We start from the raw sequence: 23159 nt of genomic DNA on the forward strand, positions 1-23159 counted from the left end.
ACAGAAGGAGGTTGACGACATCAATGCTAACAATGCAAAACAGTCAGATAGTTGCAAGTACATGCAATCTGACATCTGGAAAACCTGTGAAAGCCTGCTAACAGTCACAGATAAAATAGAGTATTTAGAAGGTCAATACAGAAGAAAACAACCTGGTCATTGATGGCATAGCTGAGTTGCCTGGAGAAACCTGGGGAGACACGGAAGAAAAGGTGAGGAGCGTCATGGTGGACAATCTCAAGCTACAGAGGGACATTGAGATGGAGAGGGTGCACCCGAACAGGGAAACCTGGGGGAGGGACGCGAGAGACCAAGACCCATTGTGGTGACATTTTCAAAATACAAGGACAGATCAGCGGTTCTTCAGAGAACCAAAGAACTCAAAGGGACAAACATTTACATAAACGAGGACTACCCCGAGATGGAGACAACAGATGACAACATAGCAGGAACATCAGAAAAAAGTACCGTGAAGGAAAAAGCAGGCGATTTTGAGAAGATAATAGCACAATCATCCATCGGATCCCTCACTGCTCCAACAACATCAACTGACACAAGCAGTTCAGTTGCACAGCCCGACTTCAACTCTCTGACTACCCTGATAAAAGAACAGATGATCGCTTTCAAAGCACACGTAGAAGAACAGTTGGTCGCACACGCTGAACACATCGATACTAAATTCGAAGAGGTTATGAGAGCAGTCACTTTGCTGTCCGTGCGAATCACGACAGTGGAGATTTCGGTGACAGAAAACACAAAAGCAGTCAAGGCGAACGAAGGTATCATGACAGTGATGGGAGAAGAGATGGAAAAAGTTAAAGATGAATACCGGAGGGAAATAAAATTGCTTAAAAACGAAGTGATGGAGAGGCAACTAGAAACCCATCGTTACCACAGGCGGAATAACATCCGCATTGTGGGGCTTGATGAATCAGTGAACTGCGATGACATCAACTTTCCAAACGAGTTATCAACGATTTTGAATAACTCCGATCCAAACAAAGTGCCAGAAGTGGAACAAGTTTACAGAATTGGTTCCCAGGGGCAAAATATCAACGGGCCGAGAGTCATCATTGTCACTCTACGGAAAACTACAACAAGGGATCAAATCATCAAATATGCTCGCAACCAACGTGGGATGCTGAAGTATGGTGATAAACCAATATTTATCTACGAAGATTTGAGCAGAGAGGCCATCATCCGACGTCAACCATACAAAGTTGTGATGCAAAAGCTGTACACAGCCGGCCACAAGCCAAGGCTAGCATATCCGGCGCTGTTATCATTCTTGGACAATAACGGCCGCAGGTCAGGTCCATTTACACCCTTTGACGCTGAGGATTTCCTGATTCAAAATGCAGCAAATAACCCAAAGCATGACGGAAATGCCGGAATCAGTTAAGCCTCTCTCTAAATATATACCAGTGTAGGAATGACTCTATTGTGTTCATCAATGAGGTCATTCCACCAGTGTTGGAATAACATTGCTGTGTTCATCAAAGTAGCAAACGATATGCAAGTCGTCTATAACAATGTTTACTGTGTATAATACGATTCATAATACATTATAATTTCAGTCTCTGGTCTCTGAGGGGACAAATAAAAATAAATATCAATACAAAAAGATCTATCTGGAATATTCTGGGTTTATCGCTCAAATGCCCTGGGTCTCTTAGATCATTCTGGAATGTAAAATAGTCTAGGCACTAGTATATTCTACAACCTTCTAGAATATAAGGCACCATGACAACGAAGTAAAATAGTCTAGGCACTAGTATATTCTACAACCTTCTAGAATATAAGGCACCATGACAACGAAGCATACAACTCTAACAATAACATTCGGTGTGCATACACATAGCATATATAAATTAAATGAAGTGCAATCAGCCCTTAATAATACTTTAAAATTATCCACACATAAACGTATGGGCACAGCAAGGTTATTCTAACAATTTAAGTAATCACTCCATTAAAGGCACATTGAAGCGCTAAAAGGCGCTGCTTTTCTATCTTATCTAATCAGTTAAATCGGTTCTAGTGGCTTCTCCACGTTGATAATTATTTATCTCTTATTCCTTATCTATATCTTTCCATTGATTTTTATTTTATTAAATTTTTTCTTCTCATCACCCTATATTTTTTAAATATAATTTAACTACATTGTTCTTTTCCAATGTTCTTCACATTAAGGTGTCAATATTACTATATATTTTTTAAATATATTGTAACTTACATTATTCTTTTCCAATGTTCTTCACATTAAGTGTCAATACTGATCTACAATCTTTTCCTTTTTTTTCCCTCACACGTTGGTGGAGGGTTCAAAGGAATATGTCGATAAAGGTTTATTCTCTTTTTATTTTATTTTTTATTTTTATCTTTAGGTTATTTATCACAATACTTCATTACAGTAAGGGAAGGTGCAAGACCAAAAGCGACATTCTATTGCAATAGAATGGAAATGTTAGATCCTATGGCAATGAGCATAGGAAAATTAGGATTACAATGCTCAGGTTGGGCAATCCGGTGGACCATGGGAGAAAGTCAATCGCGGAGGATGTGTTCTTGGAACACAGGCATGTTCGACTTTCTGGGAGAGGGGAAAATAGGGGATTTTTATTTGTATATATATATGTTTTTAAGCTCAGCTCTCAACGGGACCTCATTAATTGGATGTGCATCTATTGTAGCTTCATACTCCAGAAACATTACCAAAAACTACACGAAAACATGCATAGACTATGGCTAGTTTGAATATAATGGTATGGAACACCGGTGGGATAAACAAACAACACAAGCGCAAAAGCGTGCTTACACTGATGAAAAAAGAACATGTGGACGTGGCACTATTAAGCGAAACGCACATTTTAGAGGGAGACATAAATACGTTAGCGGATAACATATACCATAATATTGGTCACTCTTCTTTTGCTACGAGAACTAGAGGGGTAGCCATAGTCGTCAGACGCAAATTAAATATCGAATTGAAAGGGGTATGGTCGGATGCTGAGGGGCGCATAACTATAGCTAGGATTATACACAATAACAGGAAAATTGCATTGGCAGCGGTATATGCCCCGAATTTGTACGAAGTGGGTTTCTTCACTTCACTAACAGGAGAAATGTTAAACCATCCCGAGTACTCATACATAATAGGTGCGGATTTTAATGCCATTTGGAACCCAAGGATGGACAAAACTTACCTTTCCTTCTCCAGCGAACAAAAGAATTCATCTAAAGCATTAAAAGATTGGTCGAAATCAACAGGAGTAACTGATTTATGGCGTTCACTTAACCCCATGACCCGCAAGTACTCCTGTCGTTCGGCGAGACACAACACACTATCCAGAATTGATTACGTCTTTGCATCCCCGAGAATATTTGATAAATACGAAGTGGAAATGACACCCAATGCGCTATCAGATCACTGCTACTTAATCCTGAAAGCAACATTTGGTACATTATCTACCCGGGCCCCAAGATGGCGTTTTAATTCGATGCTGCTTAACAACAAGGAATTCATTACACAAATTAAAGAAGCTCTCACAGTATTCCTACAAGTTAATGCTAACTCGGTGCAAGATCCCAGAATATTATGGATGTCGGTAAAGAGTATGATCAAGGATTTCTCGGATAGATTTACCTCCATATTGCGCAAAAATCAAAACACAAAACTGTCTGAAATGGAAACGCTTTACTCAACGCTTTTTAATTCTTTAAAATACAACAACTCTACTAGACTAGATAACCAAGTTAACATTCTAAAGACCGAGATCAAAGCAATGTACAGACAAAAATCGGAATTGCAAATACGCAGCACTAGACAACAGCAGTACTTCCAAGGTTCTAAACCTAGTCACCTATTAGCCATGCGACTAAGAATTAATGCAAAATTTGCAGATATAACTGCCATTAGGAAACAACAAGCTCTAGTAACAGAACCCAAAATAATAAACGATACATTCAAAGAATTCTACTCCGATTTATATAACTCAGAAACGACCTTTGATCAAGACAAATTAGACACATATCTTAATCAAATTACTCTCCCTAAACTTACAGATGAAGACGCTAAACAGTTAGAAGTACCGATCACATTAGAAGAACTCAAGAAGGCCATATCCGGAATGAAAAACGGCAAAGCTCCGGGAATTGACGGTATCCCATCAGAAATGTACATTTCTTGCTGGGACATATTTGGACCCTTATTACTAAATATGATCTTATACTCAGTCAAAGAGGGAAGCTTCATCGAACACCAAAATACCGCACTCATTTCAGTTCTTCACAAAAAAGACAAAGACCCCACTGAATGCGGTAGTTACCGTCCTTTAAGCCTCCTCGGAACCGATGTCAAACTGTACTCTAAGATATTAGCCATCAGATTGCAAAAGCATATGACGTCTTTAGTTCATACGGACCAAACAGGCTTCATAAAAGGTCGCCTGATCAATGATAACATAAGGCGAATACTGCACGTACTAGATACAGACAAAGAGGACATCACACCTAAGGCGATACTATCCCTGGATGCTATGAAAGCATTTGACAGGTTGGAATGGTCGTTTCTATGGGCAGTATTGGAAAGGATGGGGTTAGGAAAAGGTTTCATTGATATGATTAAAGTACTATACAAGGACCCATCGGCCATGATTACAACAGGCACAATCATCTCCAAAATCTTTCCGGTATCACGCTCTGCCAGACAGGGTTGCCCTCTTAGTCCCGGACTATTCAATTTATCATTAGAGCCTTTAGCACAATATATAAGACAATCCCAATCCATAGAACCAATCGTAATCAAGGGCACACAACAAAAAATTAGTTTATATGCGGACGACGTAATATTGTTCATGCAAAACCCCAACACCACATTGCCTCATCTGCTCAAGTTGATTGAGAACTTTGGTGATTTATCGGGATTTAAGATAAATTGGCCGAAGTCGGCTTTCCTTCCACTTAACACCCCTGCAAAAAAAGATATAACCCTCCCAGGTGCGATACCGATGGTAAAACATTTCAGATGCTTGGGAGTGGAAATATTCCCCACCATAAGACAAACGGTGAAGCACAATTACACAAAAATACAGAACAAAATCAAGGACGACCTGGACAGGTGGGCAAAACTTAAAAACTCAGTACAGGCAAGGGTATCAATAGTTAAGATGGATGTATTACCAAGAATCAATTTCTTCAGCTCAATGCTTCCGTTACCTCCTCCAGAGGGCTACTGGAAAAGATTACAAACCTCCACATACAAATTTATTTGGAATAACAAACCACCTCGCATAAAAAGATCCACCGCACAGAGAAGTAAAGCAGACGGTGGCATGGCAGTCCCAGATTTTTTACAATATTTTAATGCCTTCACATTAAGACCATTGAAGAAGATATGGTTTGACCCCGAGGCTTTGGTATCTTGGAGAGAATTAGAAGAAAACATAGTAGCCCCACAGAGATTGAAAGACATAGCATACACTAAACTTTCAATCAAGCATTGTGAGCGAGAATTTGGCCCAATAATAACCCATGCAATCAGGACATGGCGGGAAACTCAAAGGAAATTTCCTAACAATCAAGTATGGCATAATCACACTCCCATATTCAATAACAATGCTCTCTTAATGGGAAAACGACCTATAAGATTCCCTGTATGGGAAGAAAGAGGCATACACTCATTAGGGGATATTTTTAATAACAAGGGCCTCTGTAGTTATGTCGAAATATGCATAAAGTTTAACCTCACCGAGTCCACATGGCTTTTTTACATACAGTTAAAACTTTGTATGAGATCTCACGGTGTTCCATTACACATACCAATTGAACACCACAGATACCACAAATTTTTCTATGACAGAAATACATTGGGAGGTTTTGTATCAGGTTTTTATTCACAATTACTAACGTCCTCGTACGAAACCCTTCAACTAGACAATGTCTGGAGGAGGGATATACCAGACCTGGAAAATGACTTTGATTGGCAAGGAGCCTGGGCAAATGTCCGACTTACATCAAGGAACCCGGATCATCAACAAATCAATCTGAACTATATTCACAGGACATACTTGACCCCTATAAGGCTGTGCAAAATGGGGCTTATACAAAACTCCAAATGCTCCCAATGTACAAATGGGGACGAAGAAACATTTATGCACATGTATTGGGACTGCCCACCAGTTAAGGCATTCTGGGAAGATGTGTCCCAACAATTATCAATACTCGTATTTTGGAATATACCTGTACACCCCGCGGTATTGCTATTGAATGATGTTTTTGAGTTTGCAGTGAACCCACAACTAAAAAGATTGGTTTTATCGGGTATCACAGTAGCTAAAAAACTGATTGCATCACGTTGGTTTCAACCGGAAAAAATGTGCCGGAAAGTGTGGTTTCTTACATATCTTGATGTGATATATCAAGAAATATCAACAGCAAGAATTCTAGGGCTCAATGAATCCAAAATGTTAATGTGGTTAGAAGTGGTGGAGAGAATAAAAGCTAGCCTATAATGGTGATGTCTGGTTAGGAGTGAGGGATAATAGAGGTACTATCCAAGAGGGGGTCCGGGAGGGGGGGATTTGAGCTGGAGCATATGTGTGTAGGGTTTTAGAAAATAGGTATTCGGGGTATATTATATACTAACATTTATATAATTGTAACTTTGCTGGATATACACGGTATACGGTTAAAATGTTATTATTGACTATTTTTGTTTTATCCTGTTTCTGTACTTGCATATATTTTAACCACCTTTACTGAAAGTTTCATTATACATTGTGTGTTGAGTACTGACTTTTAATAAGTTTTGTTTTGCAATAATAAAAAAAATAAAAAAAAAAAATAAACGAGGACTACACAGACGCTGTCCGTCTGAAAAGAAAAGAACTGTTGCCCAAGATGAGAGCTGCTCGTGAGAGAGGAGAGATCGCCTTTCTGAGGTATGACAGACTGATAATCCGACCACGAAGTAGCACCCCAAAGCAGCCGAGGGACAGTTGAATGGTTCAATCAAATGTGGCCTGTCCTTTTACTTAAACTAAATGTTGATTAAACTCCCCAGAAAAGGGCTTAAAGTCGCCCACTTAAACATATGTAGTCTGAAAAATAAAGTAAATGATTTGAGTGCTATAATGTTTGAAAATGATTTACACATAATGGCAATTTCTGAAACTCATTTGGAGGAAACAATTGAGAATACTGAGGTAACTATACAAGGGTACAATATAATTAGACTGGATAGAAACAGGCACGGTGGAGGAGTAGCCATTTATATACGAGAACAAATTCCAACAAAAATAAGAAAAGATCTTAACTGGCCAGATGTGGAAGCCATCTGGATTCAGGTTCACCTGCCGCATCTCAAGCCATTACTTGTATGCTGCTGCTATAGACCACCCAATTCCGACGCTGCATATTTTGAAAAAATCTGTACAATGCTTCAAAATGTTTCGGACACTGACAGAGAAATTTATTTTGTAGGTGACCTAAACATAGACTGGCTATCTAATACCTGCTCTATGAGAAGAAAGCTTAATGACATAGCCACGGTATGCAACTTGTCCCAAATGGTAAACCTACCGACTAGAATAAACGTCAACAAATCAGGTGTATTATCCTCAACTTGTATAGATCATATTTTTACTAATTCAGCAGATAAATGTTCAAAAGTTGTTTCAGTGCCAATTGGATTCAGTGATCATAACATGATTGCTATGGCAAGAAAAGTCAAAGTCCCCAAAGCAGGTCCTGAAATCATACATAAAAGAATCTATAAACATTTCTGTGAGAATTTATTTATTCAAGACGTGCACAACATAAAGTGGGACAGTGTATTTGAGTGTATTCATACTGAAGAAGCCCTAGGAGAATTTATGAAGTTATTTTCCTCGGTCTGTGACAAGCATGTGCCCATAAAAAAACGTACTGTAAGATCTATCAAAGCACCTTGGCTAGACACTGACCTAAGGAGCAACATGAAAGAAAGAGATAGACTGAAAATAATCGCTCTAAATTCACGGAATTCAGAAGATTGGTTAGCATATCGCTCTTTAAGAAATAAAGCGACAAAATTAAATAAACTGAAAAAAAGGCTATACTACCAATCCAGAATTGAAGAAACAAAATATGATGGTAAAAAACTATGGAGTACTCTGAATCAAATCATGGGTAGAGACAAAATGGGTAAAATACCATCATTTATTGAATCAGGGGATGGTTTCATCACTAAGCCCTTGGATATTGCAAATTATTTCAATGACTATTTCACAAATAAAGTAAATACTATAAGAGACAACATGCCACCTGTAAAGGGTAACTTATCAGATTCAATTATAAAAAGTCAGATCATGAAGGACAAAGAATGTGAATTTGAATTTTTGGTCACAAATCTTTCAGAAATTGAAAAGTTATTGTCTGAATTGAAATGTGACAAACCCTCTGGTCACGACAATCTGGACAGTAGACTTGTGAAGCTATCAGCTGGAAGTATTGCTGGTCCGATATGTCATATATTCAATTTGAGTCTTAAGGAAGGAATTTATCCGCAAATATGGAAGGTAGCTAAGGTCACTCCTCTACCAAAAAATAGAAAAGAATCATTCACTGGACCAAATAGTAGGCCAATCAGTATTTTACCTGTTTTAGGTATACTTATGGAAAGAATTGCATTCAAACAAATTCAAAATTATTTCTCCCTTAATAACATAAATTCTGACTTTCAACATGCTTACAAACCAGGCTATTCAACATGCACAGCACTTACACAATTGGCTGATGATTGGCTAAGAAATATTGACTGTAAATTATTAGTTGGTACAGTACTGTTAGATTTTAGCGCAGCTTTTGATCTCATTGATCATGAACTGCTGCTTACAAAACTAGCTGATTATGGTTTCAAACACTCAGCTACTAACTGGATGAAAAGTTATTTATTCATGAGACAACAATGTGTCCTGTTTAATGGAACTTTATCAAGCTTTAAAACGCTACAATGTGGCATTCCTCAAGGAAGTTGCCTTGGACCATTATTATATTCAATATTTGTAAATGATATGCCACAAAGTTTAAGAAATGCAAGCAGTTCCATTTATGCAGATGACACTACAATATATGCTTCGGCAAGCAATGCCAAAGACCTCAGCAGTCTTCTTCAAAGCGAGTTAATGCAGATTTCTGAATGGGTCACGGTAAATAAGCTGAAACTAAATGCATCCAAAACAAAATGTCTAATTATTTGTTCAAAGCATGCTCAGAGAGAGAATCACAGATTAAATATTTCTTTGCAGGGTGCAGATATTGAGCAAGTTAAGGAGGCCAGATTGCTTGGAGTTATAATAGATGAAACACTCTCTTGGTCAACTCACATTAACAATATTGTAACAAAAATGAGCAGAAGTATTTCAATTATTAGACGGAATGCCTATTTTTTAACAGACACAGCTACCAAGCAAGTCATACAATCACTAGTTTTGTCACATCTGGACTACTGTCCAGCAATCTGGTCAAATGCATCCAAACAAGATTTAAATAAAATACAGCTTACTCAAAATAGAGCTGCAAGACTTGCATTGCATAGCTCAATTAGAAACAGTGTTGAGAAAATGCACAAGGAACTGTCATGGATGAGAGTCAATGAGAGACTAGTGTGTAGTCTTATTTTGTTTATGAGAAATATTTATACTTTGCATAAACCTGTGTGCCTCTTTTTGCAGCTGGTGCTTATTAGTGATGGTCATGGCTATGGCACTAGACAAGCCTTGAAGGGTCGGTTCGCCCTGCCGAGACCCAGAACTGAAGCCTTAAAGAAAACTGTAATGTACAGGGCAATGTCCTACTGGAATAGACTTCCACAATATTTGGTTTCAATTACCAGTAAGGTGGGATTCAAGAGGAGACTACGAGTGGCTGTAATGCAGAAAGAGGTTGATTTTGGTTGGGTCTAATCTGTGTCTAATGAATGGGTTCTTGTGTTGGGTTATGTGTTGTTTTGGAATGTGTTTGTCTAGTGGTTATGAGTATTAGAGTATGAGTGTATGGAATGTTGTGCTGTTTTTGAGCACATTTTAGTTTGCTCTGAGATGTCTTTGTTGTTTTATTGATATTTGTTGTTTTATTGATATTTGTTATTGTTGTCTTTGTTGTCTTTGTTGTTTTATTGATATTTGTTGTTTTATTGATATTTGTTTTTGTTCTATATTAGAAAATTTGGCATACATATTTGGTTGTATGTCTGATTTTAATTGGTTTAATGTTCTATAATTGTTTGTATATTTTATTGGTGTTTTATTGATATTTGTTTTGTTTTTATGTTGTTTATTGATTATTCTTGTTTAATTTTATATGTTTGGATCCAGACCCCAGGAAGAATAGTCGCTGCTGAGGCAGTGACTAATGGGGATCTGAAATAAAGAAATAAAGAAATAAAGTGAGAGAGAGCGAGAGAGAGAGGGGGGGGAGAGAGAGTGGGGGGGGAGAAAGAGGATGAGAGTGAGAAAGGGAGAGAGATCAAAAAGAGATTGAGACAGAGAGAAAGAAAGAAGAGAGAGAGAAAGTGGAAGAGAGGGGAGAGCGATTGAGACAGAGATAGGGGGGCAGAGAGAGAGATAAATAGGGAGGGAAAGACAGAGAAGGAGAGATGAAGAATGAGAAAGTGGAAAGAGAGTGATGGAGAGACAGAACAAGGGAGAGAGAGTGAGAAAAGGAGTGTGTGAAAGAGAGATTAAGAGAGAGAATACTTGAATGTATGCGAGAGGAGTGAGAAAGTGTCTGTGTCTGTCTGTCTGACTGCCTGTTTCTCTAAATCTAAAGAGCTTTTAGAGAAAATCTAGCAGGATTCTTTGTGTGTTTGTTTGTCAATGCTAGTGTCTGTAAGAAGGTTGTGTGTGTGTGTGTGTGTGTGTGTGTGTGTGTGTGTGTGTGTGTGTGTGTGTGTGTGTGTGTGTGTGTGTGTGTGTGTGTGTGTGTGTGTACACATGTGCTTTGTTAGGGTCTGGCTGTCTGGTCTGACAGATGTGGTTTTCCCTGTGTGAAAACTAGCAGCTGGTGAGAAGAGAGAAAGAGGGAGAGACAGTGACAGAGAGAGAGAGAAAACGCATATGGTGTGCATGGATGTGTTTTCCATATGTGTGTGTGTGTGTGCGACCACTGACGCGTGTCGCACCTTGGGAACACTTACCTCACCGTCGGCCTTGCCAATAGGAGAGTTGAGGATGAAGTCTGGGGGAGCGACAGCGTCTACCAGCGCCACTGCCTCATCCTTCAGCTAGAGAGAGAGAGAAAGAGAGAGAGAGAGAAAGATGGATGAATAAAAGGGAAGAAAAGATAGATGATTGAGAGAGAGTTGGGGTCAAAGCCTCATCTGGAGAGAGAGGAGAGACAGATGAATAAAAGGACAAAGACAATTTATTGGGGGGGGGGGGGGTTCAAACTCCTTTATCAACCACACATCACAACAACAACATCACAACAACATAAGCCCAGCAGCATTGTGTCCAAGACAGAGCTCCTCCTCATCAATGGAGCACAGAACCTCCTTACAGCACCATGCAAAAACAAAACAGTCCACATTACTCCTCATCTTGTAGTAATTGTAATACATTTTAAGTCTGCATGTTATCATTCTGATCAGTATGGTGACCGCATCAATGTCCAATGACTCATTCGTTTAGTTCTTCCTGCTAATAAAAACAGCCATATTGTCCTAGAAGAAAGTTGAACAATTGACACTTTTCATGCAACCTCCTAAAGCAGCGGTTCTCAAACTACTAAAGTGGGGTAGTGGGTAGGTGACAATGCGCATTGGCATGTAAAAAAATTGGCATCTCCAAAACTCACGAAAGAGCCTTTCCAAGAACTGAAACAAAGGAGTTCATCTGACACGGTCCAGGAAACTGTGAAACACGGTCTCTCTCCGAGGACAGAAAGGACAGAGCTCAGAAAAACAAAAGCATTTACAGGCAGGACACCATGCGATACTCTCCACTCTAAATCACCCACTTTCTTTGTCAGCTGTGTTTTTTTTTTGTATTCTATTTTTGTATTATTTTTTAAACAAACACATAAACAAACATGACAACACACAATAGGATATACAAATACACATATGCTCCAGCTCGTACCCCCCTCTCCCGGACCCCCCATTGGACCTTCCGGAAATTTTTTTCCGGTTGAAACCATCGTGATGCTATCAGCTTTTTAGCCACTGTGATACCGGATAAAACCAATCTCTTTAGCTGTGGAGGTACTGCATGCTCAAAGACATCATTCAGCAGTAATACAGAGGGGTGTACAGGTATATCCAGAGTTAAGAGATTTGACAATTGCTGGGTCACTTCTTTCCAAAATATCTTAACTGGTGGGCAGTCCCAGTACATGTGCATAAATGTCCCTTCGTCCCCATTTGTACATAAGGAGCATTTGGAGTCTTGTTTAAGACCCATTTTGTTCAGTCTTATAGGAGTTAAGTATGTCCTGTGAATATAGTTAAGATTGATTTGTTGATGGTCCGGGTTCCTTGATGCAAGTCGTACATTTGCCCAGGCTTCTTGCCAGTCAAAGTCTATCTCCAGGTCTGGTATATCCCTCCTCCAGACTGAGTCTAGATGGAGGGTTTCATACGAGGCCGTTAGTAATTGATGATAAAAATCTGAAACAAAACCTCTCGATGTCTCTCTTTCATAGAAGAATTTGTGGTATCTGTGGTGTACAATTGGTATCCTTAATGGAACACCGTGAGCCTTCAAACATGCCAATAACTGTGCGTAAAAATAATATGAGGACTTGGTGAGATAAATTTTTTTGCGTATTTCATCGAAACTACAAAAACCCTGTTTGTTGAAAACGTCTCCTAATGTGTGTATGCCTTGCTTTTCCCATCTAGGGAATCTTATAGGTTGTTTTCCAATCAAGAGTGCATTGTTATTGAATAAGGGAGTATGATTATGCCATTTATGTGGGATAGAGTATTTTTTTTGTGTTTCACGCCATATCCGGATCGCATGAGTGATTATGGGGCCAAATTTCCGTTCGCATTGCTTAATTGATAATTTGGTGTACACTATGTCCTTCAGCCTATGTGGAGCTACTATATTTTCTTCTAAATTTCTCCAGGATACTGATGCTTGGGGATCAAACCATGTTGTCAGTGGTCTTAAAGTGTACGCCTTAAAATAGTGGTGAAAATCTGGAAATGCCATACCACCGTCTGCTTTGTTTCTCTGTGCGGTGGATCTTTTTATACGTGGTGGTTTGTTATTCCAAATAAATTTGTATGTGGAGGAGTGTAATTCTTTCTAGTAACCCTTTGGAGGGGGTAACGGTAGCATTGAGCTGAAGAAGTTGATTCTAGGTAGGACGTCCATCTTAACTATTGATATCTGTGCTTGTACTGAGTTTTTAAGTTTTGACCACCTGACAAGGTCGTATTTGATTTTGTTTTGGATTTTTATGTAATTGTGCTTCACCGTTTGGCTTATGGTAGGGAATATTTCAACTCCCAAACATCTAAAGTGTTTTACCATCAGTATCTCTTTTGGGAGGGTTATATTTCTTTTTGCAGGGGCGTTAAGTGGGAGGAAGGCCGACTTCGGCCAATTTATCCTAAATCCCGATAAATCTCCAAAGTCCTCAATCAACTTGAGAAGATGAGGTAATGCGGTGTTGGGGTTTTGCATAAACAGTATTACGTCGTCCGCATATAAACTAATTTTGTGTTGTGTGCCCTTGATTACGATTGGTTCTATGGATTGGGATTGTCTTATATATTGTGCTAAAGGCTCTAATGATAGATCGAATAGTCCGGGACTAAGAGGGCAACCCTGTCTGGAAGACCGTGATACTGGAAAGATTTCGGAGGTGATTGTACCTGTTGTAATCATGGCCGATGGGTCTTTGTATAATACTTTAATCATATCAATGAATCCTTTTCCTAACCCCATCCTTTCTAATACTGCCCATAGATACGACCATTCCAACCTGTCAAAAGCTTTCATTGCATCCAGGGACAGCATCGCCTTAGGTGTGTTGTCTTCCTTGTTAGCATCTAGTACGTGTAGTAATCGTCTTATGTTATCAGTGATCAAGCGGCCTCTTATGAAGCCAGTTTGGTCCGGATGAATTAAAGACGTCATATGCTTTTGTAGTCTGATGGCTAATACCTTAGAGTACAGTTTGATATCGGTTCCGAGGAGGCTTAAAGGTCTATAACTACCGCACTCGGTGGGGTCTTTGTCTTTTTTAAGGAGGACTGTTATGAGTGCAATATTGTCATTCTTATGGAAGTTCCCCTCCTTGACTGAGTATAAAATCATATTTAGTAATAAGGGTCCAATTATGTCCCAACAAGAGAGGTACATTTCTGGTGGGATACAGTCTCTTCCAGGAGCCCTACCACTTTGCATTTCAGATATGGCCTCTCTAAGTTCATCTAGTGTGATCGGTGTTTCTAACTGTTTAGCGTCATCCTCTGAAAGTTTAGGGAGGTTAATTTGATTAAGATATGTGTCCATTTTGTTTTGATCGAAGGTAGTTTCTGATTTGTATAAGTTGGAGTAGAATTCTTTGAATGTCGTTGTAACTGAGGGGTACAATTCCCTGACTGTATTGATAAGTATGGTATTATTAAACCACTACCTCTTGTACTTTAACTTCTGGCCATCCAGTACATGATATAGATATGATGAACACTTTCCCACCTGATGAAACGAAGTCCACACAAATGTACAAATCGAATATTTTATATAGCAAAGGGTATATACAACGTTCACTTGATGACATTTATGATTTGAAATGCACTTGTATGGCAAATGAGTATTCGTAGGTAAATCAACATTGAATGTCCAATCTCTGGTTACGCAGGGAGTAAGTATACAACCCGGTTCTTTAGGGAACTATAGCGATGGTACTTAAATGATTATAGCTGGATACACTAAGGGGGGGGGGGGTCCCGCTGGTTGTAAGACAGTAGGAGGGGGGGGGGTTAGAAGAGCCGCTGGCGGTATCCCATCTGGCCGACGATTTCTTGGGAGAATTCAGAGTCCTGAACACGATGCCCACAGAACCTCGGTCCGCAGATGAATACAGCTGGACCCTCTGGTGGACGGTAGCTGCCGGTCCACAACGGAGAGACGTGAGGCGACCTCACTGGTGTAGAGCGCCGTCTCACCTGGACTCCTCTCCGGGGGGTAGTTCCAACACTCAGCAGTGTTGGCCGTTATCCATGGAATAATCAAAGCACCCAAAGCATGTAGATAATCCAAGCCGTGGAAGGCTCGCCGTCGTCCGGGTAAAGTAATCCAATGTACAGGTCCACTCGTCCTGGCCCGGAGCTCCTCGGATGCAAGCACCACAAGTGGTCTGCCCAGCCTGGTTAAGACTCCAGATAACGTCAGGAACGATGGGGGTGCTGCTCACTTTATAACTCTAACCGAACGATGCACCATACATAATAGACTATTATTAGCTTAATAGAAATACGTCCAACTCGACGGTATAGTGCCAAACTATGACAATTCAACTATTAATCCACACGATATCTCAATGCCTATTCTGAGGCCAAGTAGGCCTTACTGCACCACACGTGCGTCGTGGGTGAGGCTTCGCGTCTGTTACTAGGTTGGAGGGTAAAGAACTAATGGACTAAAAGAAAGTTCTACTTTACTTGCGCCATATATATATGCGCTGTGAACAAATAGTACCATTCGTATTTCGCCAGACGTATTCCTACGCGGAACCGGGCTTGCCACGACATGTTGGTCGGCACGATTGAACTTGAACCTAGGGGTATGGCTGCTGGCGCCAGGTTCTCGTCCAATGGTAGAATGAAACTATTATGGGCTGTTTAGTAGACTAAAGGGATATTCAGTGCATATTGTACAAGGAATATACAGGGGATATCAAACGATATACAAATACTATTAAATATATATCCACAAATAAATATATATATTCGGTTTAATCTGATCCTTCACAACAGTCGTGTTTATTTCTTTGGGTTCTGTAACAAGTCCTTGTCGTGCTCTAATGGTAGTTATATCTGCAAATTTTGCGTTGACTCTTAATCGCATAGCTAATAGGTGACTTGGTTTGGAACCTTGGGAGTACTGCTGTTGTCTTGTGCTACGTATTTGCATTTCAGATTGTTGTCTGTATATGGCGTTAATCTCTTTTTTTAGTATATTGACTTGATTTTCCAGTTGAACAGAGTTGTTGTATTGTAAAGAATTAAATAAAGTTGAGTAAAGCGTTTCCAGTTCAGCCAGTTTTGAGCATCGATTCTTGCGTATTTGGGAGGAAAAGCTATCAGTGAAATCCTTGATCATTCCCTTTGTCGACATCCATAATATTCTGGGGTCCTGCACCGAATTCGCATTCATCCGTAGGAATACCGTAAGAGCTTCTTTGATTTGTGTAATGAATTCCTTGTTATTAAGCAGCATCGTGTTAAATCGCCATCTTGGGGCTCGGGATGATAGTATACCAAATGTTCCTTTTAAGAGTAAATAACAGTGATCAGACAATGCATTGGGTATCATTTCCACATCGTAGTTATCAAATAGTCTCGGGGTTGTGAAAACGTAATCTATTCTGGATAATGTGTTATGTCTCGCAGATCGACAAGAGTACTTCCGGGTCATGGGGTTGAGTGATCGCCATAAGTCATTTACACCTGTAATCTTCGACCAATCCTTTAATGCATTAGATGAATTTTTTTGTTCGTTGGAAAAGGAGGGGTTTGATTTGTCCATCCTTGGATTCCAAATGGCATTAAAATCCGCACCAATTATAAATGAGTATTCGGGAAGGTCTAACATTGCTCTGGTAAGTGTAGTGAAGAAACTAACTTCGTATAAATTTGGGGCGTATACCGCTACCAACGCTATTTTTCTGTTCTTGTGTAAAATCTTGGCTATAGTTATCCGACCATCTGCATCAGACCATACTCCCTTCAATTCAATATTCAACTTCCGTCTAACGACTATGGCTACTCCCCGAGTTCTCGTTCCAAAGGAAGAGTGACTAATGTTATGATATGTGTTGTCCGCTAACGTATCTATGTCTTTCTCTAAAATGTGCATTTCGCTTAGCAGAGCCACGTCCACCTGTTCTTTTCTCATCAGTGTGAGCACGCTTTTGCGTTTGTGTTGTTTATTTATTCCACCAGTGTTCCAGATCATTATATTCAAACTAGCCATAATCTATACATGTTGTTGTGTAGTTGTTGGTAATGCAATATTTTTGGACGCTTGACCACATTATTTATACCCTTCACATTGAGGGTTATAATTTTAAGATCACTCATGTCAAAAACTCATATAATACATAATGTGTTGCATGAGTGCGTACTGGGAGCCTATTGAAGCTAATGTGGGCAGGTCTCTAAATGGCTGGAATAAGGAGGAGGTGAACGGAGGGGGGAGGGGGTGAAGTACATAAAACAAAATAACCCTAACGTCTTGCATAGACGGGTTACACATAAAACACATATGGCCCATCCCTAATGGATGGGCTAAAATGATTAACATCGTTCCAATGAAGCTGAGAGGAGTCCCGCCGCGGGAGAGTAAAGGGCCAATCTACCGAGTGATAAAATCCCTACAGAGATCGGCCCCTCTCCGCACACCCCCCCCATACCCACACCGCCGTATCAAATGGTAGTAAATAGTTACAGAACCCAACAGTACTGGAGCTTCACTCCTTGAGATAGTATGACCATTTTCTTCTGTTTAATCCCTCTTATTTATTATTAACATTATTTTGTCCACATATTGTGGCCCTTATGGAGTTAAAGGAAAAATTGCAATCAGGAGAAGAGGGGGGGGGGGGGGGGGGGGGCTATATAATAATAATAATAATAATAATAGTAAATAAAATAAAAAAAACTATGGGAATGAATCATATTTTTTGTGTATATATTCAAATTGGAGTTACATTGGTCTGTTTGTTTGAATTGCATGAATACTGTGTAATATGTGATAATAATAATACTAAGACAAAGATGGTTGTGCCACTGATCTATAATCATGATTTTGAATCCATTGTTTGATATCTGAAGGAGTTAAAGAGTATTTAAACCATAAATCACGTGCTCCCAATGTACAAATGGGGACGAAGGGACATTTATGCACATGTATTGGGACTGCCCACCAGTTAAGACATTCTGGAAAGATGTGACCCAACAATTATCAAAACTCGTATCTTGGAATATACCTGTACACCCCTCGGTATTACTATTGAATGATGTTTTTGAGTTTGCAGTAAATCCACAGCTAAAGAGATTGGTTTTATCGGGTATCACAGTAGCTAAAAAGCTGATCGCATCACGCTGGTTTCAACCGGAAAAAATTTGCCGGAAAGTTTGGTTTCTTACATATCTCGATGTGATTTATCAAGAAATATCTACAGCAAGAATTCTGGGTCTCAATGAATCCAAAATGACAATGTGGTTAGAAGTGGTGGAGAGAATAAAAGCTAGCTTATAATGGTAGTGTCTGGTTAGGTGCGAGGGATAATGGAGGTACTACCCAAGGTGGGGTCCGGGAGGGGGGGGTTCGAGCTGGAGCATATGTGTGTAGGTTTTTAGATAACAGGTATTAGGGGTATATCCTATATAAGACAATTAACTAAAATGTGATTTCATTGGATGTGCACTGACAACTAATGCTTGTATATCTTATCGTGTGTTGTCATGTTTGTTTATGTGTTTGTTTAAAAAATAATAAAAAAATAAAATACAAAAAAAAATCACGTGACTAAAGCATATCATGAAGCTGTATAGCCCATATCAGATAAAGTGATACAAATTAAATTAAAAGAAAAGCAGAAAAGAAAAGAAAGGCGGGGAGAGCCCGGGAGATTACGGTGACTATGAAAAAATATCATCATAACCATGAACTACTGTGGCACTCCATAGGTTATAGATATGCTTGCCATATAGTTTTATCCAGACTACTCCATTCCAACTCATTGTGGGGGTTGGGGGGAGCCCCAATATTTGTGTGTCTGATATCAAAGCTGGACATTTCAATCGTAAAAACTAGTCTTTTAATACATAATAACCTATATCAGTATAATGTGAAGTGTGCCAGTAAAAAAAAAAAAAAACAAGCAACAAAACTGGAGAGAGAGAGAGAGAGAGAGAGAAAGAGAAAGAGAAAGAGAGAGAGAGAGAAAGAGAGAGAGAGAGAAAGAGAGAGAGAGAGAGACCTCAATACGTTCTGCATGAGCGCAATCCATCAGTCCGATTAATCAGTACCTTTAATCACGCCTTTCAGAAAGTCTTCCGCTTCTTGTGGGGTCTTGAAAAACTAGTCTTTTAATACATAATAACCTATACCAGTATAATGTGAGGTGTGCCAGTAAAAAAAAATGGAGGAAAAAAAGAAAAAGAAGCAAGCAACAAAACGAGAGAGAGAGAGAGAGAGAGAGAGAGAGAGAGAGAGAGAGAGAGAGAGAGAGAGAGAGACCTCAGTCTGTTCTGCATGAGCGCATTTCATCAGTCCTGTTGTGAAGGATCAGATTAAACCGAATATGTATATTTATTTATATATATATATTTAATTGTATTTGTATATCGTTTGATATCCCCTGTATATTCCTTGTACAATATGCATTGAATATCCCCGTTTCTACTAAACAGCCCATAATAGTTTCATTCTACCATTGGACTAGAACCTGGCGCCAGGTTGCCATACCCCTAGGTTCAAGTTCAATCATGCCGCCTAACATGTCGAGGCAGCCCCCGGTTCCGCGCAGTAATATGCCGGGCGAAATACGTGTGGTACTATTTGTTCATAGCGCATATATATATGACGCTCGTAAAGTAGAACTTTCTTTTCAGTCCAGTTCTTTACCCTCCAACAGAGTGACAGACGCAAAAGCCTCCCCACGAAGCACGTGCGGTGTAGTAGGGCCTACTTGGCCCAGAATAGGCATTGAGATATCGTGTAGATTAATAGTTGAATGGTCATAGTTTGGCACCATACCGTCGAGTTGGACGTATTCTATTAAGCTAATAATAGTCTATTTATGTATGGTGCATCGTTCGGTTCGAGTTCTACAGTTATCAGTACCCCCATCGTTCCTGACGTTATCTGGACGCTTATCCAGGCTGGTCAGACCCCTAGTGGTGATTGCATCCGAGGAGCTCCGGGTCAAGAGCGACTGGACCTGTATATTGGATTACTCTACCCGACGACGGCGAGCCTTCCACGGCTCTTGGATTATGCTTTATGTGCTTTGATTATTCCATGGATAAAGGCCAACACTGTCGAGTGTTGGAATTACCCCCCGGAGAGGACTACAGGTGAGGCGGCGCTCTACACGTGAGGTCGCCTCACGTCTCTCCGTTGTGGACCGGCAGATACCGTTCCACAGAGGGTCCAGCTGTGTTCGTCTACGGCCCCAGGTTCTGTGGGCACTGGGTCTAAGACTTTGGATTCTCCCAAGACACCGTCGGCCAGATGGGATACCGCCAGCGACTTCTCTAACCCCCCCCCTCCTACTGTCTTACAACCAGCGGGACCCCCCCCCCCCCCCCCTTAGTGTATCCAGCTATAATTATTTAAGTACTATCGCTATCGTTTCCTAAATATTCCAGGTTGTATACTTACTCCCTGCGCAACCAGAGATTGGACATTCAATGTTGATTTACCTACGAATACTCATTTGCCATAAAAGTGCATACTTAACATTTCAAATCATAAATGTAATTAAGTGAATATTGTGTACACCCTTTGCTGTATTAAATATTCGATTTGGTCCATTTGTGTTGGTTCGTTTCATCAGGTGGGAAAGTGTTCATCATACTTATATCTTGTACTGGGTGGCCAGAAGTTAAAGTACATGAGGTAGTGGTATTAAATATCATATCTAACAATACAGTCAGGGAATTGTACCCCTCAGCTACAAGTCCGATCCATGTGTGGGGTGGGCAGTACCTTTAATCCAAGCCTTTCAGATAGTCTTGAAAGAGTGGTCCTCGCCGTTGTGTGTAATAGATAGTTTCGAAGGGAAGCGCATTTTAAATCGTATCCCTTTTTTGATGAGCTGATCACACACGGTGTTGTATTTACGTCTTTCCATCCTGGTCTGATAGGAGATGTCTGGTCTGATCAGAAGTTTATTGCCCTCGTAGTTCAGTACGCCTTTCGCCCGTGCTGCTGTCGTAATTCGTTGTGCATCTCGCATGGTTTGAAATTTTATGACCACAGGTCTGGTTTTATCAGGCTAGATGTCTCCTGCAGCCCTGCGACACCTGTCAATCTTCACGCTGCCTTTTTCTGTATCGATATTAAGCAGAGTTGGAAGCCAGGTCTCGAAGAATTTAACAGGTTGTATGCCCTCTGTCCCCTCTTTCAAACCCATAATACAAACGCTTTCACGTCGGCTTTGATTGTCGGCATCTTCCGCCTGCTGTTGCAGAGTCGTCACTGTTTTTTCCAGCTTTTTCAGTCTGTTTTCTGTTGTTGATGTGTTGTCCTCGGCCGCTGAGATGCGGGATTCCGCCTCTGTAATGCATTTGGTATTGTCTGACAGTCGGCTATTAAAGCCCTCAAGTGTTGCAGTCAGGGGCGGACCTTCCTACAGGCGATATAGGCGGTCGCCTAGAGCGCCACCCAGAGGGGGGCGCCAAAAAAATTAAAATAAAAAATGTATTTTTTTTATTTCTTTTATTTTTTTTTTATTTTTTTTTGCAGTTTTGGCGCCCACCTCTATATCTGCAACCATTATTTTTACATTAAAAAAATTCTAACATAAGGGAAAATGAGCCAAAAATCTAAAACGGTCGGTCGGTCTGAGCCTCAGCTTTAGGTGTTCACAGTCAGAACATGCTAGAGCGCTGTGCATTGATGGGTATCGGTCAAGTGTTTATAGAATTGAACATTGAGGAAAGAAAGACTAACGTTAGAGAACTATGAAGAAAAAAGCCTAGGGCGCCAAATGGGCTAGGTCCGCCCCTGGTTGCAGTCAGGGCAGTAAGCTTTAGGTCCATCAGGGCACTTATCTTTTCAGTCACATCGCGAACCACACGGGCAGTGATGTTTTCCCATTGACTTTCCTCGTCGCGGCCACCCGCAGCGCCAGGTTCAAGTTAAATTTCGACGTTGTCCTGTTTGTTTGTCGCTGAGCGAGTTTCAATTGTGGCGCGTCCTTGTCCTTTCTTCTTTTTTTCCTCGGTTGACATTATTAGGGTTACTCCAACTCTACCATGGATTAAAACTTTGTTGACTATAAGTAGTGTTTAAACTACCATTTTCTCGGTGGGGTTTGGGGAGAACAGCAGGAGCGTCTCTCTCACACTGACGTCATCACCGGAAGTTTATAGAGCGGCTAGGGCTGGGCGATATGGAAAAAAATCATATCGCGATAACGATATGATAATTTTATTTTATTTCTCGATATCGATAATTATCGAATTGTTATATAAGTATACATTTTTTTTTTTTTTTTAACAACAGATGTATGTTTATTTTGCAGCAATTCTTTGTCATTGCCGCCATCTTTAGTGTTACATCCCCTCACACTCCAGTTCTCAGGCTGCAGCTGGTTTAAAAGCTAAAGTAAACCGGCTTCTCTGCTGGCTGTGGCTCCAGAGGAGTTGAACAGTTCTGGCTCTGCTAGTTTATTTTCGATCTTTTGGCGCTTTTTTGGTGGACAAACCACTGCACATGTGCACTGTGACTCGTGACTGGAGTCTAGTTCTGCTAGCACACATAGCCTACTGTGTACAGACGGTTTCAAAATGTATTTTAAATTAGAAAGCAAACAAAATAAATGGACAAGAGAAAAAGAAATCTGAATTAGGTCAGTATTGTCATTTGGACAAGCAAAGCCATTACTTTAAGTTGCAGGCAAGAAAGACAAGTCTGTCCACTGTCTCTGGTTTTAAAACTGCCCTGTTGCAGGTGTAAAAAAAAGAAAAAAAAAAAAAAAAACGATTTTTTTTTATTTCGATATTCGATATCGATTATTAAAATATATCGCGATATTTATCGTTATCATTATATCGCCCAGCCCTAAGAGCGGCCTCCACTCACTGAGGCCTCACCTCGTCACCAAGAAAGAAAGAAAGAAAGAAAGAAAGAAAGAAAGAAAGAAAGAAAGAAAGAAAGAAAGAAAGAAAGAAAGAAAGAAAGAAAGAAAGAAAGAAAGAAAGAAAG

General features: G+C 40.1%; 1 protein-coding gene across 2 annotated transcripts in view; it reads right to left on the reverse strand.

Moving 5' to 3' along the window:
- The window catches only part of acox3 (acyl-CoA oxidase 3, pristanoyl), a 255528-nt gene that overhangs the window by 53879 nt on the left and 178490 nt on the right, over positions 1-23159 (reverse strand). For both annotated transcript variants that reach the window (XM_084327106.1, XM_084327105.1), the window contains exon 18: positions 11177-11263. In XM_084327106.1, the coding sequence (XP_084183232.1) occupies positions 11177-11263 (87 nt within the window). The remainder of the gene's footprint in view (positions 1-11176; positions 11264-23159) is intronic.

The sequence above is a fragment of the Notolepis coatsorum genome (genome assembly GCF_963971535.1).
Source record: "Notolepis coatsorum genome assembly, chromosome: 13".
NCBI classification, from domain to species: domain Eukaryota; kingdom Metazoa; phylum Chordata; class Actinopteri; order Aulopiformes; family Paralepididae; genus Notolepis; species Notolepis coatsorum.